Source organism: Trichoplusia ni, chromosome 11 (genome assembly GCF_003590095.1).
Source record: "Trichoplusia ni isolate ovarian cell line Hi5 chromosome 11, tn1, whole genome shotgun sequence".
NCBI lineage: Eukaryota > Metazoa > Arthropoda > Insecta > Lepidoptera > Noctuidae > Trichoplusia > Trichoplusia ni.
Window position 1 is genome coordinate 6,183,506 of NC_039488.1, and position 18,937 is coordinate 6,202,442.

At 35.7% G+C, this 18,937-nt stretch overlaps 1 protein-coding gene and 1 pseudogene across 3 annotated transcripts; one reads left to right on the plus strand and one right to left on the minus strand.

The window, feature by feature from the left end:
- LOC113498864 overlaps window positions 1-15,024 on the minus strand; it is a 256,390-nt pseudogene extending 241,366 nt beyond the window's left edge.
- Window positions 15,025-15,082: 58 nt separating this feature from the next.
- On the plus strand, window positions 15,083-18,219 carry LOC113498867 (cysteine and glycine-rich protein 1-like). 3 transcript variants are annotated; one of them, XM_026879019.1, is made up of 6 exons: window positions 15,083-15,525; window positions 15,983-16,180; window positions 16,601-16,735; window positions 17,196-17,492; window positions 17,948-18,010; window positions 18,100-18,219. In XM_026879019.1, exons 1-6 carry the CDS (start codon window positions 15,405-15,407, stop codon window positions 18,105-18,107), a joined length of 822 nt encoding a protein of 273 aa, XP_026734820.1. In that variant the 5' UTR covers window positions 15,083-15,404; the 3' UTR covers window positions 18,108-18,219. The 3 variants fall into 3 exon arrangements, with proteins under 3 accessions (XP_026734820.1, XP_026734821.1, XP_026734822.1); XM_026879021.1 differs by having other exon boundaries at window positions 15,101-15,525; window positions 17,196-17,288; window positions 18,100-18,118; XM_026879020.1 differs by lacking the exon at window positions 17,948-18,010 and having other exon boundaries at window positions 15,089-15,525.
- The last annotated feature ends 718 nt before the right edge of the window (window positions 18,220-18,937 follow it).

Here is an 18,937-nt window from a genome sequence, read left to right on the forward strand (position 1 = left end):
TTTTTATGTATTTCCAGATCCAATTTTCTTCTCAAACTTTTATAGAGAACACTTCAAATAATTTTTATAATCGAATAGCCGACCCAAGCGTTTCACGGGCGATACTTACCCGGTATTTTAACTTTATTACCTCTAAAAACCATTCTTCGAACAATTGACAATACGACGAAAAAGGATTTATTCAAATTAAACTACATTTTTCTTGAAAGCCAAAGAAGTTCTCTCTTACTAACAAAACCTAAACCGTATTCCTACGTAATCCGCATTTAGGTGCCGGCGCTTGGCAATGAATTGCAAATCTTCATGCAATCTATAACAAATTCAGCCAAACAAACAATGAACCATACTCAAAAAGGCCTATTACCACTTCCTTGATTAAAACTATTACCGTAGTGGAAGAGAGATGCCACTCTACCCCATGTAACGCGCCATCTCGGTCCTTATGTAATAGAACCTCAGGTAGACCTCCATTCTTAGAATACGAACATAGATATGGAACCCATATAACGACTCATAAAAGGGTAACAATAATAATTGACACAGTTGCACGGAATGCCGTCCGCCCGTCAACGACCTTCGCGACAGATGTCTAGAATACTGATCATCCAGATACACTAGGCTGAAATTAATGGCTAGATTTGTGGGTCACGATTTGTTTTGATTATTGCTGCGTTGTAAGGTGTGTGAAGCTTTAGTCTAATTTGGTGTCTAGGAAGGTTGGCAAAGTGACATAAAATAAAGGCCAACCCGGGACTCCTTTCGAAGCCGTTCCACCGACAATTGTAGTGTGTATTTAAAACTTGAATATATTTCGTCCCGGCAGAAATGATCAGTCACTTATACTCACTAAAACAGTAATTCAGCGACGTTTTTGGAATTTCCGTATCGTAAAGTATCTCCAAAAAAAAAACATAAACCTTATGATGCCATTGGGTTAGAAAATATCTAAGCAAAAGAAAAAGACCACACGAAAATTTGAACAAGCTAAATATCCAATAGCATTTTCCTATTACAAACGCAGTATTTCGTCTCGCCAACGCATTGGCCATATCTAAAGCGATTTCTCGAAGTTCTTATCGACTTAGCGATGAGATCACTTAATGAAATCACTGTAGGTCAGTGCCAAAGTATTAACATTGAAATTTATGTTTGTTTTTATACTTCTATTCAAGTTTGAATGATTTATGGAGAAAATTTTATGAAAAAATTGCGTTTATTTCTTTTTATTATAAATTAGGCATGTTCAAAAACATTTCACAGAAAATCTAAAGCTTTAAATCTATGTCTGTGAATAATGATGTCAGATTTGTTCACGAGGTTGCAGCCCACGCCGAAAACGCGGCTATACGGATTCCGGACTTCCAGTGACTACAAACACCCCGAACTTCTTCTGCTGCCTAAGTGATCCCGTATCTGTCACGGGTGTCGGTCGCGAATGCTCTATGTAACGCTATTCTGCTCCTGATTGAATGACTTGTTGCTAAAAAAACTCGCCTTACAAAATCTTAACTAGCCCCAAAGACAAAGTTATATCAGAAAGCTGATTTTTTTAACCCTAAGACAAACGTTTCGATAATTATCATAAAAGGACCCTCAATAGAGGTATATTTACAGGAACATCGAACAATACAGAAGCAAACCACGACACAGACAAACATTCAAACTTTATTACGACATTTTAGAACCATGATAGGCGTTAACCAATTTTATTTGCATTTGTTTTGAGGTCTAAAATTTCCACACTTGCCTATTGAATCTTTGATCATAGTGACAGAAAAAAACACAGTTCCATTTGTACCTCACAGAACATATTCAACAAAAACTTAACAACTGGTTTGCTGAGCAAACATTTGTCCATAATCTTGAGAGCCCTTACCCCCCCACTTCAAGTTGAGGCTATAACAGTTGAGGAACAGAGAAGACTGTTTCACTCAAACACTCTCTAAGTCATATTCTTATTCCTATAATAATCATGGTTCTAACAAGTCATAATACAGTTCCTGGACATCTTACCCCCTTTTTCCTCCATGTCTCCTTGCGTTTAAGCCGCGGCAGGCTATTGTAGTTACGTTCACTCATTTTTCTTCACTTTTTACATCACTATGTCATCACTTATTATCACATCACTTCCCAACACTGGTTGTGGTGTTATTTAGTTCAATATCGTCTTTTATATCGTACATATTGTTACTATAAGGAAAGGAATTTACATATGAATTAAGATTTCAGGCAGAAACTTCAGTATTAGAGAAATGAACAGGAATAATTAGACCTTTATCGGGAATTGATTTGCAAATATTAAACTTGGCCTTTGTGATTGGTTTTATAACAAATTCTTAGGCAAAACGAACACAGCTGATCTTTCAATACACGTTCAACTACGTTCAATCTTACACTACATGTCTGAATGCTGTTTCAGAATCCAGCAACAGGTGTGAATGTTTATTAAAACAATACGATCTCAAAGTCATAATTATAAACCGATCGAACCAAAACGCTGTTGATAAACCTTCCTCTCAATCATAAACTTGATAGCAGAAGTAATTAAAACGAAATAGGAATTGATATAGTCGTTTCTGACGAAAATGTTCAAAATGGATTAACGTATTAGTAAAGTGAAGATAATAACATAAAATACAGTGTCATTGTCAATCAAATACACACGCCGGCACAATTAGGGGAACACAAAAAAAAGGTCGATTTTTTCTAACATTGTAGGATATTTCTATGAGTGCTTTTGGTTTAAGTGTTAATAACATCATAACGGATTGCTTTAAGTACACCCAAGTCTTATTGTAAGTGTTTTGACAAGAATTTATGGTTTTTTAAGATTTTGCTCACTTAACGTTTTTTACTCATTCTGATAAGAACTTCAGTGGATGCTGCTAAAGGGAACTGTAGGTCATTTAACTGTTTACATTTGTATAGTGCACATTGTTCCGATACAAAATGAGTGATTTACCAGCAACTTCCGCAGCCAGGGCTGTAACCATGATCGAGGAAGGGCACACCTATCGGTCAGTCAGTCGCGCATTGGGTGTATCGACATCGGTGATTTATCGCGTCGTCCGACGTTATAGGGAGACTGGATCGTACGTGCGCAGACGAGGGCAGGGCAGAAATCGGGCAACTAGCGCCTTAGATGACCGTTTCTTGGTCATGCAGACTTTACGAAATCGTCGTCAAACAGCTGTTCAGACCCGAAATCGTTTAGCAGAAGTCCGTAATGTGAATGTCAGTGAAAGGACTGTTAGAAGACGGTTAAATGAAGTTGGTTTAAACTCTTACGTGCCAGCAAAGGCTCCAAAACTCGAGGTAGTTCATCGTGTAGCAAGATTGGCATTTGCTCGAGAGCATCGAGATTGGACAAGTGAGTGGGGCCGTGTTTTGTTTAGTGACGAGAGCCGATTTTGTGTAAATTTTGTGGATGGGAGGGAAAGAATGTGGAGACATCGAGGGGAACGTTATCGCCAAGCCAATTTCACTGGAACTGTGTCGTATGGTGGAGGATCAGTGATGGTATGGGGTGGCATATGTTTGGGAGCCCGCACGGAGCTAGTGATCATCAGTAATGGATCGCTAACTGCACAGCGGTACATTACAGAAGTGTTAGAACCCCATGTCATGCCTTTTGCCCCATCTATTGGTGAAAATTTCATTTTCATGCATGATAACGCACGGCCTCACACTGCACGCATAGTGAGTGACTACCTTAATGAAGTAGGTATCACGCAGATGGGCTGGCCAGCGAGATCACCGGATATGAACCCGATAGAACATGTGTGGGACTATCTGGGAAGAAAGGTTCGACAAAGAAATCCAGCCCCTAACAATGTGGAAGAACTTAAATCGGCGTTAGTGGGAGAGTGGAATAACTTGCCCCAAGAACTGATCGACAACCTTATCCAAAGCATGGGAAATCGTATACAGGCTTTAATTCGAGCCCGTGGCGGCAATACCCGCTATTAAAATTTTCTTTTATGGGTGAACTTTAAAGTTTTTGGCAGATTTTAATCATAACGAAAAATCGTTCAATATTATTTATTTGTAATTTTGTTAAATTCTTCAAGAATAAATATTGTGTGAGTTACTAAAACATTTAGTTTTGTTAGGTTGAGTGCAACTAATAATTGTGTAACTAAAAAAAATATGTATTTCTTTCCTTTGTAAAGAAAATCGACCTTTTTTTAGTGTTCCCCTAATTGTGCCGGCGTGTGTAGTTTAGTTTCCACACATATCTCGTTAATGATTATGATGACTGACATAAGCTATGCAGATGGCATCTGAGGATTTTAAATAGGAAAAGTCGAACGATCAGGTGACACCATATAGATATTTGGTATTATACCGGAGGTTGCCAGACAAAATACAATAATACTAGCTTGTGGAAGTCAGAGGGACACTGCCCTGATTCACCTAAAACAGAAGGCACCGCAAAAACATTTCGGTTAACAGAATAAGGAATAGAACTATGAACGTACGTTTTGCTTTCTAGTATTTCTATAGTTCGCTTTTAATTGAAGTGAAGGAAGTATTTCTAACAGAAGAAAACAAAACAATAATAATATAATCAGGCAGCCGATAATACTATCTTTAGATAAAGTAATATATGGAACAGGTTTAAAGGCTTACTCATCAAACAAATGCACCTTAGAATGCCACATGCCACTTATAAAGGGTAGAAACTTTCTTTGGGGACATTTCTGATGTCAGTAATAATAATTTATATTGACGGCTCTTGGATAGGAAATTTGATGGAACTATATATATGAAGATTGAAGATATAACAATCCATCAAATTCCGAAACCGCAACCGACATAAACAATTCCGAACATTGCATTGGAATCAAGATGATGGCACCGACAATGGAATAGTAAATAACTAAGAATAGAAAACTAAACAACATCACAATAGGAGAGATTTGATATAATATATCAAGATAATAAAATACACAAACGAATTCTAACCTTTACTAAACTTAGGCAAATAGCGCATCCAATCTCACCGGATACTTCCGATTATATTAACACGACATGATTAATTATAATTAGCTATATCACTTATCAACGTAACAAATATTACATCTAAAACACTGGTACACAAATCAGGAACCACTTATAGAAATCCATGGGTAAGTCCAGTTACTAGTACCAATACACTTGGTTTTAAAAATCCGAGTGGACCAACAACAAAAACAGGCGTAGCTGGCAAAAAAATGAAACAAAATGGAGCAGACAATGATATTGTTGTATCAAGTGATAAGATAGCGACAAACGTAGATATACAAGTGTTAATAAGTTGTTTAATTCTAGTAAGTATGATTATTAAGTAAGAATTTGGAGGAGTTGCGATTGTTGCTAATGTGGCAATTTGGGGTTTTGAATTTTTGGAATATATCATTAATCTGGAGGATAGCGTGCTTAGAGAAAATCTATAAATAAATCTTAACGAATTAGGATGGGAAATTGTTTATACCATTTTGGATTTCACTTATTGGCTGGATATATTAGCCAGTATTGCCTTTGCTTGCTTACAAGTACCTATGTAGTTCTGCAATAGTTTCTTAAAGCTTAAAATTGTATTTGAAGATAAGTGGGTGTGGTCGAGAATTATGGAAAGAATCAATTTTGTTGCTGTATATTCAAAATATTCTAAAACTCTAGTTAATTTAGACTCTTAGAAAATTTCAGATATTAACTGACATCACTCATAATAGGATGACATAATACTTGAAAATGTTAAAGCAACGGAGAAATTTCTTTGAATTGGCTTACAAGAAAACAAAGACAAATAACGTAAAGAGCTTTGTATCCAATTATCACCAGGTCAATTCACGTCACAAAGTATATAAGAAAAGTCCAAAAAAAGTCTGTTCAAAAACACTACACACCACCGTCCGGCTCACAAACCATTTCACACTAGATTTTGGATGAATCTAGATTATTTACTAACAAAATCTCCGGTATGACTGGACATTGCGTAACGTTTAGATCAAGACCATTATTTAGGTCTTTTGTTTTGTAAATAGCTGCGTTTGTAAAGAGTACTTCACGGCGAGATAGGATGCGGCCATCTTTTTTTCCATCGAATCGAAATTACGACTAGAAGATCTCGGTAATATTCATACTCAATGCTTGCATGGAGTGCTTGCATTTGTAGAAGATTTACATTGATCTAGAAGCAGTAATGATAATAAAAATGGGTCAAATATATGAAAGACACTGTTTTAAGTTACGTAACTCTTTGATTTGGACAAATTCAATAAGTCATTAATTTAAAAACTAGCTTTTCTATCCCCCCAAGGTCCAAAACCTTTCAATCAGTATATTGTCTAATACGTTGAGGACTAGCTTCAAGTATCAAGGATGCAACTGAACATTTCAATACTCTGGCGATCGATCTAACCTCTAACGAAATTCCAGCTCTACGAAGACCAACCTATGATGACCTTTCATCATGGCCAGGAAGTGCCAAAGACAACTCAAAGCCACTTCATCTCCAGAAAGTCCTTACTCATTTTAAGTTAGCCCTTTTTTGATTGTTTATATCAGTTTACTCTGTGAACAAGCCCTTATCAAAACTCATACGCGTTACGACCAGATCGTGAGCATCTTATGACATAATTGAAGCGTCATCGACTTACTCTCATAATTAACCGATTACCATTATACACTGGTTACACGGAAGATGTACAGTTTATTGCCTAACATCAGTTCATTTGTTTTATAAACAAACTAATACTTATTAAGTTATTTAGTTGTGGAAAAATTGTTTTTAAAATGAGGTAAGTGATGTTTAATTTGATTCAAAATAATATTACGCTACTTTAACGCAACGCAATCTAGCCTCAACCTAAGCAAAGCTTGTATAATGAGAACTAGACAACCGATTAATATTTTCTTAAATTGAAACATCTTTTTTTTGTTCTGATGGAGGAACGAACTGGATTCGAAAAAGAACGGCAAAAAAAGAAGTCTGCAGACGAAAAACGGATACAGAAAAAAAGAGAGGCCTTCTTCCAGTCGGGAGACAGTACAAGATGAAAATCAAGGTATGTATTTAATCTCATAATAGAACTCAACTTTCTGCCTTGGAAAACAGGGACATATAAAGACATATATTTCTTTACGCTTTTCTTCCGGCAAAGCTCATATTATTTTAATTCTTGAATACATTTCTACTTTTTATGTATCAACCAAGTTAATTAACCTGCCTTTTCACTTAAATAAATCATGAAAATACCAGTTACTATAAAACAGTCAAGCAATAGATTTAGAAGGCTTTTTAATTAGTCTAAATTACTGGAAAGCCTATCCTATTTGAACTTACTACGCAATTGAGGTTGTTAAGGCTTGGTCATGCGTTAACGTATAAAGTCACACCTGTTTCTCGTTTTCGTTTTAACTATACAGTAAATTCAACTTCAAATTAATAATACTCTTCGATAAGAGATGCGAGTTTCTTCTATCTTTGTCTAAAATCTAAAATCTTTTATCTGCAATACTATATATTTGATCAAACGGTAAGCCAGAGCCAGAGTCAGAGGAAAATGTCTTCTTCTTCCATACCTTTCTATCTGAAGTCACCTCACAAGAAACACTCTTTGCAGCCATGTCGTCTTTTACACAATGTGTTTTCCAACGTTTGGACAAATTATACATTAAAATTTAGGTCCAAAGCCAGTCGATAAGAAACAATTTGAAAAGCGTTTTCGATGAAATTTATGACTAATAGGTATTCAAAGTAATTTCTTTGAGTGATCAATGAGCGTCAGCGCTTGTTAATTGACTATCAGGATCTGTTGATCAGATGTATTGTAGACAACTAACGAACAAAATAAATGACGAAGAATAAGCCGTCAATATCCCGTCAAAGGCTAAAGAAGTCGAAATACACCATGTGCGATAAATTCCTCAACTGTCTAGCTATCACGGTTCATGAGATACAGCTTGACCGTTACAGAGGGACGGACTGACGGTCAAACAGTGGTACCTAAGAAGGAGGGTTCCATTTAAACCCTTTGGGTACAGAACCCTAAGAAAGCAACATAAAATCCAAAAAGACACGTAATTTTGAGACATACAAGAAACCAAATGAAAAAATTCAATTAAAAACATCAAACGAAATAATAAAATGTTCAGAGAGAAAACTCACCGAATCAAAAAACTCAACCAAATATTTGACTTATAGTAATTGGAACCGTGGCCTTGACAGTCGACGTCCGCCATGACAGTTTCCATATTCCTACAGCTGGGGTGACGTAACAGCTTTGTGTAATGGAATTCCATGCTTATCAGTACTATGCCACCTTGAAGAGGTAAAACTATAATAATATGGACATAAAAGTACGCGTTTAAATATATTTTTATACTTATCAATCTGTCGTGGTGGCTTTGCGGTTCTATGCATGGATTTGTATAAGGTGCAGGTTCAGACCCAACGCAGGCAAAGTACCAATGCAATTTTTTGGAAGTTGGAGGAGAAATGTCTTTTTTAATTTTTGAAGACATCTCTAATACCACAATTATACCTATAAGGATACGAGAAGAAACCTGCGCCTAGCAGTGGCACGTATTTAGGCTTACACTATTATTATTATATTATACACGTCAACCAGGAAAATGGTTTGTGGAGGTCAGACAGATAGACAGTCTGTAAAATACGGTTTGTCTAACACGGTGAGACTGGAAGACGACTGCAATATAGCTTAGAAAAAAGACTAGGCAAAAGATGTATAGCAAATATATAAAAACAACAAAAAAATATCAAATCCTACATATTCAGCACAGGCTAGTTTTTTTTTAAATTCTACTAATAATCTTAGACTTCTCGTGATAAGAACTAGCAGCTAATAGTCCAAGTCAATGAAACCTTTTACAGTGATAGACGAGGACTAATTTTCTGAAAAGTTACTAAACGATTTTTCTTTCATTTGTTATAGACAGCCGTCTATTAGAAATTGTTTGCTTATGAGAAACACTACTTCAATGTAGAGAACATTGAAGTAGTCTTTCTCATGCAGTGGAACATTTGCAGACTAGTAATTTCATAAAAGCCAATTTCAAGGACTTTGTTAACGAGCTTATTGTAAATACTATTTGCAAAGGGGTTGAAAGGCTTAAAGGAAAGTTTTCCCCTAACATAATCAATCACGTCCTAAGTTATCCCTATTGCCTTTCCAAGGTTTTAGGGGGCGTGGAATGAGTCACAGTCTGCAAAACATATATACCAATGCCGTTCATTTTCTGGACTAAACGAAATATTCTTTTTAACTTGCACTTAACAAACGCAAAGCAGGCAAACCTTTGCTCATTTTAGCACCAACTGTAAGCCTGGATCTATGTACAATAATGTGTCCAATGTCATCAAAGCGGTGTCCCGTTTCCGGAAACAATTAACGCACTTGAAACCCTATGCCCAATTAATCAAAATTAGTAAAGAGAAGAAGGAAACTACATGCTAGCCTTACATATGAAAGTCTGGCATCTGAAAGTCTGTCCTATTTTCATATTGAACAATTTCATTTCGAAGAAAAATGAAACGTGTCTTCTTACACATGGGCAAATAGCTCACCTAGTAATAATGACCTTGACATGAACAGCTGCACACGGCTTCGTATTAATATTTCAACCTCTAGAAGCTTAGGAGTTGCTATGGACGGCATAACATAGGCGGGCCAGGATTTGTAGACGAGGAAAATTTCTCCAAGCGGTAAATGAATAGGTCAAGTGTATTGAAGGTTCAAGTCAAAGTCACGTCACTTGACGAAAAGGAATATTGTTTTCATAGATTAAAAATTGACTATTTGGGATTACAATGTTATATGTCCAGGAATTGTGTTTTAAGTATTGGCAAATAACACTTCGAACGTGATGTTTGCTTTTTTAATAATCCAAGACATGACTGTCAAACGGTAGATGAAAAACGTCGTGAAGAAAACTGGGTTCCAATAATTCAATAATTGGAATCCGAAATCACGCACTCATTGACCACAACAGTACAAACGTGGTAACTGACATGGGTTTCCAGTTTATATGGAAAATAGGATTTTCATCGCTGTAGGTCATTAAGGGAATATTTTATTCTTTTAATTCACGGGGTAACTTCAAGGAAAGAAAATTAGCCTTTAACATGCAGTCCATTCCTGAAAACTGTTATCCTTATCGAGATTTGGTGTCCGCCAGGGGAAAAGGGGTTATCCCTGTTTCTGGAAGAACAGACATGGATTTCGCAGGGTAGCTAAACGGAATTAGATTTTTCTTCCTGTTTCTGGAAAACCAGACATAGACGGCCTAAGGTCCAAGATATAGCAAAGAGAATTGTATTATTATAACAAAAACTCAGTTTTTTTGTCAGAGAATTGTTATAAGGTTTCCCCCGAGTTTATAATATAGTTCCTACGCGACGTAACAAACCGTCCAAGGCTATACTTAAATCCAAATACAAATAGCAAAACCTTGACAAACAACAAGAACCTTTAAAATCACACTTTTATCGTCAAACTAAATAAATGCCTATTGTACATTATAGTCTATGTCTATCACAATTAAAGTTTCTAGAAGTAAAAAAAAATCTAAAATCACTTGGTCCTTAGTTCACTAGCTCTTGAGACAAAAATCACAAACTTGACTTCTTTATAACATTTTTTATAGTTAAGATATTGTATGCCGTGTTTAAACTGAAAATTGACAAGTACACTGAAGGAAGTCTGTTTAGCAACTGAAAAGAAAAACTGTCGTAAATCGCCAGTTATCGCGACGTATGTACGGACAGCAGACAAAGTTAATATTTGTTTTCTATTTTTATAGTGATGTTGTGATGTGGATTATAGTTTTAGGAGTGAGATTTGATGGTTGTTTTTAGTAGATATAAATAAATAATAAATAAATAAATGTGGACAACATCACATACATTGTTCTGAACCCAAAGTAAGTTGCTGAAGCACTTGTGTTATGGAATTCAGATACAACGAAGGTACCACAAACACCCAGACCCGAGACAATGTAGAAATGTGAATTTTTACATTGACTCGACCGGGGATCGAACCCGGGACCTCAGAGCTAGCGACACCTTGAAACCGGTGCGTACGCCACTCGACCACGGAGGTGGTCATATGTAGGATATTATTGATATTGTGTAGTTATGTTAATTTTCTAGTATCGCATTGTATGCTTTTTACATGGAATGAACTGTTCTTATTGAGATTTTTAAGAGCTTAGTTAAAAAGTCCAAGGGTTTTTTTTTGTAAAATAGCATCTAGCATTGTCAGCCCTAATTATTACATAAAAAAACATTACATACTTATAAGAAATTCGTACTACAAAACTTACTTCTCCAATAACCGGGATGATGGTAGAGATTTCTCAAGAAATAACACTTTCTTTTTCAACTTCTTCGTGTGTAAAAAAATTAAGTATATTTACAAAAAAAACAGACCTCAAAGTCCACTTATAAGACCGGAAAACGAAAAACCTTTTTTAAAAACAATCTATCTTTTTTTTACTCTTTTGCAGACCATACCATTATCCTTTATCTGCACGTAATAGTATAGAGGCGTGCCTTAACGAGACGTTAACACGCAATGCTATAAACACACCTACATGAACTATCAACTAATATAAACTAGTTCAAACGAAACTAGTTAATTAAATCAACAGTTTGTAAAGTTTAAACGGGTCTATGTCCACAATTGATTCAGTAACATGAATCATGCATGTAGTTAAATCATAAAATAAAATAGAATAAATACCTACCAATAACAGGTAAATAAAAGGTGAACAAATAACTACATTTTGTTTGATTTTCCTAAGTACTTTAAATTAAATCGGAAATAAAAAAATATTGCAATTATCCTATCCAATTGCTGCTCGGCAGGCGAAAATAGCAAATGTACATATTATTAAGACTGGTTTTTTGTAAAGTATTGTATATTCTTTTGCAGACCGTACAAGTATCCTTTATCTATTAATGTCACGGCGTGTTGAGCGTGAACAAGACATTAGCACGCTCGAATATAACTATCTTTATTTCATAAATCTATTACATTTTTCCAAACCAGCTAACTTTACAAAATTTACGTCTGCCTAGCCTTTTCCTAAGCTGTGGACATACACTTATTCCCAGCGGAATCTGTTACTATTTTAATCAGGAACCCGACACTGGCGCCAATTCGTGTAGTGACACTAGTTGGAACTAAGCTTGATAGCTCTTTCTTAGTTTTTATTATGACCCATTACAGTCCTAAATACCATGGCAGATCAAAGCATACTACACACTGAACATACTTGCCTTAGTTTCTATTATTTGATAATAAGCATAAACTTTCTTTACATAAACAAGTTGCTAATACTACTCCCTCATGTTTGATTTTTATACACATATAATTTTTTCTTTTTTTTTTTAATCTTTTTCATTTCACGTATTTCTATTCTGGAATATAGGATTTTCATCGCTATAGGTAATTATTTAATTAAGGAAATATTTCCGTGTGTTGTGTTATGTATGCGTTCAGTTCGCAATAAAACACTTTTTCTTTCTTTCTAACTAACTATTTTATTACACTCTTTTTGCGATTTCCGAGTTAGGCATGCAATTTTAAAGTCACGTAATAAGTTTTTATGACAAAAATTACCTAATACATTTTAAATCCCATCACCGAAAAAATAAGCTATTTCTTTTCCACCATAGTCAAAATAAATGATGTACTGGTTGTCAAAATTATTGGCATTTGATTTTTTTTCATTTCATTTCAACATGATTGGGAGAAATAATCATTATAACAGTAGTTTTCAGGCGTATACTGAGTATATGTGAAGGTTTGACGATCAAGCAACCCTATCTTCATCTAAGAATCTATAATATAAGTAAAGTACATAATAAACTTACAAAGCCACTTTTCGCTTTCTCATGGCGGGACATTTTTCTTTTTTTAACATCCAGACGATGAACCATTCTGTAACAAAAAAACAACAACATTTTAATAAAGTTTAAGTTATCAGTAACAGTACCGGCAAAAATCAAATTAGTAACTATAAGATTATATCTTACTAATCATCATAGAATCCATTATTAAATAGTAAAAACATAAATTACAGAAAAATAAAGAACCTCCACCTTTGTAGTCAGTTGAACTATAATATTCGATCTTTTTGGGCAGAAAAATTAAAAAACTTAAGGAATTTTTTTTAAGACAGGATTGAGCAAAATACTTGAATTTTTTTTTGCCAACTATACCCACATCATGTCAACAAAATAAATGGTTTCTTACACTGATAAGAAAATAAACATATTATATTTTTAACTAAATATAGAATCTGATTTTAAAAAGCTATATCAATAGATTATCTATAAATAGGGTATGATACCAGAATAGTATGATTCGATTTTAAGACAACATCACAATAAAAATTGTGATTTTAAAATAAGTCTTGGGTTAATGACAATGCCTTTTTCAGGTATTTAGATTTAAACCTAGGTTATTTAATTTTGTATGTACCTGGCAAAATGTGACTCAGAATATGGAATCGTGAATGGCTTTGGAGGCCTTGCCCAGCAGTGGGACACAGTGGGCTGAATAAAAATAAATTACAATGTTCTACGCTACAAGATATCATCATAATATATTATGATTCATACATGGAATCAGTTTGCCTCCAACTTTAGCATTTTTTTACTTTTTTTTTTAAGCTATAAATGTCACTCTGCCAGGCACAGCCCATTATTAAACTTTCTCCGGTCTATGGCTTCTGATGTCTGTTGTGGTGAGTTTTCTTTAATTAATACCTTTTTAATAAACAAAAACAAAGCAACAAGTGAGATTAAAGACAGAGTTTAGATATTTGAATAGTATGATTTACATTGATAGAAGTTCGAATTGTAACACCCACTAGAAGTTCTTTAAAATAACAATGAAACTGATTGATTAAAATGGCAAAATACTTGCTCCATTGACATGTTTATTATTTGGCTCACGAAAAGTTAACACTAAAATTTTGCCAGATTTTATGGCTTTAAATTGTATTCAATTTATGTTATAACATAATACCACATGATATCTTACGTATTTCTCCTGCTTCTGCTACTTTGATGCATTGTTTTATATTAAAAACACTACACAACAACACTTTTTTAAAATAAGGTCAATTGTGAACTAAACTGTCTCCTTAAAAAATCACTTAACCACACTGATAATCGTTTTTCTTTTGAGTTTTTTATATCATAAGTGTGTCAATTCCTCAGATAATTTGTACTGACTCACAAATCCTTTAATTACAAATGGAGACGTTAAAGAAATAAATTATTATCACCAATATATATTTTTATTGACATTTAAATGTCGGTCGCTTGTCTCACAGTTGTTTATTTATTATCTGTCTATAAACTGCACTCGAGAAAAAAATATACTGCCAAAAACTAAAAAGTTTACGAAAGATATTTTTTCTTCGCAATGTTATTGGCATTACAGTTAGCACCGCAAAAACCAAAGGCCCCAACAGTAAACATCGGGGTCATCTCGTTGTAGAAAAAAGTTAAACTCTTCACACAATTGACAACTGAATAGCGCTTTTCAAACTAATATATTTACTAAAATAAAGCGTATAAGTACTATACAAGTAGTTATTGCGGTGAGTGTGTGGGTGATTTATCGTTTAACAACCTCATCCGCATTCAAACGTTCGTTTTTCAATCATAAAAATGTAAAAACATGAGCTGTTACACTCAACGGTCAATGTTCGTCATAACCTAAGCTAACTCTTACAAACTAGCAACCAATCAAACTTTATGATAAAGATAAGATAATAGATCTACTTTACCACTAAATACGCGTAGATTTATTCCCATACAAGTTCACAAACATCACTTTTTTGATAAAAACATGATAGATAACACAAACAACTTTGTACACCACACATATGCAACACAGTAGTGACGCGCTACGTTCCTTACGATACAATCGAGATTCGTCTTTAGTAGTGATGGAATTTGCTTGTTATTTTTCGTTTATCGTAGCGACATCTATGAATATTTTGTAAAATTATTTTAACTTACCAAAATATTTTAACGTTAGCTAACTTTATCTTTCTTTTACAACAGAATTAATGATTGTTTGTTTAAAACTTTTCATCCATTAACGATATTTTTGCCTTAAATCTATTTAATGTCAAAAACCAAAACGGTTTTAACTATACCAAGAAAATTGGTACCGTCACGAAAGAAAAACTTAAATTTCAAAAGCGATTGTTCTTTTCTGCCAGCATTCGATTTTCTTTTATTATAAAATCATTTTCCACCTTCCATCCAACTGCCATGGAATAAAATTGCTGATTCTTTAACATATTGTTAACAATTTAAGTATTTTTTTTAATATAACAAAATTTGAACGTAAGCCTAATTTACAACAAATATGGATAAGACAGAGGAGCCGCCGAAGAAATGCTTCTGTGCAAGATGTTTTCTCCCTGTTGACTCAGAGGATAGAGTAGATATTGAAGGCCAGAGTTTTCACAGGGTATGCAGCATGTGTTGTAAGTATTCCTAATCAATTAGATTTTAAATGTGTGAATTCGTTAATTAACTGCCGTTTATGATACCCGGAATATAAATAGAGGGCCAGGAACAGGGAAAAATTCTCTCATTCAGGTCACTTTAGGGTAGTTGAGACATTTAAGAACCTGCACTTATGCGACAGTGACGATGAATATTTTTGCTTGTAGGTACTCTAGCTAGTTTTTGACCTCCAATAAGGCCCAAGTATCTTCTTCTCAATCTATCCTCGTTATTGAAGATCTTGATTCCATAGAAGGGCTACTTTCAAACGATCCACTTCAATTGGTGACGTTTACACTTATTTCGAAAGTCTTACCCAAGACTCAAGAGTACCAACATCCTAATTTATAGAAACCTTGGATCCAGGACGAACCTAACGGTCCTTAACTCTAATAAGTTATGTCCTTCTGTTGATGATTTTTTGTTGTTCCCCAGGCGTTTGCCGAACGATTCCACCATCATTGAAAATGTTTTACGGGCACGTGTTTTGCAACGAATGCTTCAAGACGCACGTGCTGTCACGGTTTAGGGGCGAGAGCCCTCGCATCCACTCGAACAGCTGGTGGATGCAGTGGGCGCCGGGGGGCAAGCCGCAGGAGGCTACTAATCCTAATAGTGAAACAAAAAGTCAAGGTGAATCTCCAACACTAACTTACCGTGAAAAGCTGTAAGGCATTTGAAGTGGAAGGATCTTTTCATGTGCTTCATTTGAAGGTTTTCGATATCGAAGTGATTCTTCTCTAATAGTTGTACCCTGACTGTGTGTCTGCTGCGTGATTTAAAGTTTTGTATAACTTCAGTCAAATTACCGGCCAATCAATTTTGAAAACATAATTTGTACTCTTTGCCGAGCTTGTGGGACACTGTTGAAAATACTTATAAAACAATTGCATAGCCAGCTTCAGCCTCTAGGCCTCTCGAAAAAGAGCCAAAGCTTTGTTGCTGGCTTCCAAAAATGGAGATTAGTTCTCATTTTTTACCTAGCCTTCTCCTCTAGTTATATTGGTATCTGCCTATATCAACTGGAATACCAAATTTACTTTAAATTCCTAGATGAAAAGTCAGAGAGACCGCCTCCGGAAGAGCTGCCTAAGCGTTGCATATGCGCGCGCTGCCTCCAGTGCGTAGAAGACACCACCAAGGTAGAGATAGGAGGCCAGAGCTTCCATCCACAATGTGCTAAGTGCTGTGAGTAACTACCTTTTACTAAGGAAGAAAGGATATTACATAAGAGTTTTTAGGTTAAGGAGTCTGATAATCGAGACTTGACAACTTGCAAAGGGTTTTCCCTTCGGGGATAACACGAATTTGGTGTTTGAGCTATGTTACTGTCAATAAAAGACCAATTTGTGTACTACCTAGTTTATAAGTTAAACATCGGACACACGAGATAATTTTGGGAATGTAACTTGAAAGCAGAAATAGGACTTATTATTTCTTTTCTAGTTATTTCTTTCCTAATTTGGCTTGGCCTAGAATGTCTTTGAAGTGGCACTGTTTTTTGGAAACTATTCGGTTTTCATTTGGATAGTGTAAATATATTCTTTTTATTCCATGTGACTTCTACCAGCATTTAAAAATGCTGAATTAAGTAAATACTTAGGTTCAAACATTTATAAACCCATCTATAATAAGACGCAATTTACAGACTTCTGTCACGCGATACCGACCGACAACCTGAAGATCTACTACGGGCAGGTGTTCTGCGAAGACTGCTTCCACAAGCACGTGCTAAACCACAGTAAGGATAACCCATCAGACTTCTTCAAGAACTGCTTCGAGCAGTGGCAGAACAACAGTCAGTTTGCCGAAAACATGAGGGAGTTTCTCGCTGGCAATAAGGAGAGTGCCCCGTTTATTTTCATGATGCAAGGCCACCAGCCGCCGTTCTGTCGATGTGGTACCGGCCCACAAGACTGGTTTCAGAATAACGAACCTAAAAAATGTAAGTTTTGTCCCGTGGCCCTGATTCTGTTGAACACGAACTCGCCAATCAAAAACTTGGCTCAGAAGACAAGTTAAAGCGAATAAATTGAATAGGAACTGGATTTTTTGGTAATAGACTTATCTGAATGTAAATTGAAAGAATTAATATATCGCAAGCTTTTTCTGACGAATGTTAGGAAGACAAAGCAAGGTTTTGATTTTGATTGAGTGGAAAACAGAATCAGCGCCAAAGTACCTCCTTTACCAGAGAAAAATTCTTTTGATCGGCACTGTGTTCTTAGCCTCCCCCTTTCTTATAGGACTTGGCTCTAAGAGTCGAAAGCTCTTGGGTCAAAGTTTACTGCGACGATACTTGCCGGAAGGGTTACGATTGAAGCCTCTTCAATCGTAACCCTTCCACGTCTGCGGAGTCATAGATCAGCCAATGGCTTGAATCAATTTTATCTGTTGTAGGCCTAATGCACCGCGGTGCAGTCCAACCTCTAAACGAAGACGAACGGGAAAATAGACTACAAAGTAGGTACCTTAAAAACCTAGTAGAAAATCGAATGCAGTGCTGTCCTAAGATTGTAATTTCAACTCATAACCTTTAACCCCTTTTGTAGGTGCGTAAGAGTTGAATATGAAAAATTTTCACAGCTGCAACACCGGCCGTATCAATCGGGGACGAGTCTTTCGGGACCTGGGACCTTTCCTTCGAGAACCGGACCGAGGTCTCCGACGTACCGGAGTCGTGTAACGCCATCGACGAATCAGCAAACGTGGAAAATTTTAACGTGTCTGCAGCAGAAAAAATCGCAAAGCTGACAAAATATCTACACGGGAGAGGTTTAAGCGAACCCGAAAAACGCATGAAAAAATGGAAAAACTTCGATAACTTCAATGATATTGATAAATTTTCGATGGTCTCTGGTTACGAACCGTCGTATTGTGGATGGGTCGACCTGCAAGACCCCAAGCTGTGTAGAACGCAGCTAGATTGTCCTAAGTGTTTGTGGCAGTGCGGTCCTATTTATGTAAACAGTGATTATTTGCAAAAAGAAGTTTGTTGCGGAGAGATTTATGAATAAAAATGTGGTGTCAATCTTATTTTGTGGTTTGATTTATAGTTACTTCCAGATTTAGGTCACAAAAAACTTAGAACCTTCTTAGAGTTAAGGAAACATTCTAACGTGATTGTTAGTACGAATGTCGTAGTTTCTTTCACGTAAAAACCACAACGGATTTAGACGAAACTTGTAGGTAGTTTATCCTAGTATAACACATAGGACAGCATCCCGATGTTATGATCCCGTGGGAACTTTTCGATTTGTCGCCAGCAGGCCCGCGAGCAGCAGCTGCTATGGCTGTATGACGATATTATTATACCCCTACTCTAAGAAGGTCTGGCAACAGCATACTCTTTACATAAGGGTTGCACCTTGATTTTTGAGGACCTTTCAC

Coding starts and splice junctions, on each gene's coding strand:
- LOC113498867 (XM_026879019.1), top strand. CDS start 15,405: ATGGATAAGACAGAGGAGCCGCCGAAGAAATGCTTCTGTGCAAGATGT. Junction 15,526..15,982: donor CAGGGTATGCAGCATGTGTT/GTAAGTATTCCT, acceptor GTTGTTCCCCAG/GCGTTTGCCGAACGATTCCA. Junction 17,493..17,947: donor GAATAACGAACCTAAAAAAT/GTAAGTTTTGTC, acceptor TATCTGTTGTAG/GCCTAATGCACCGCGGTGCA.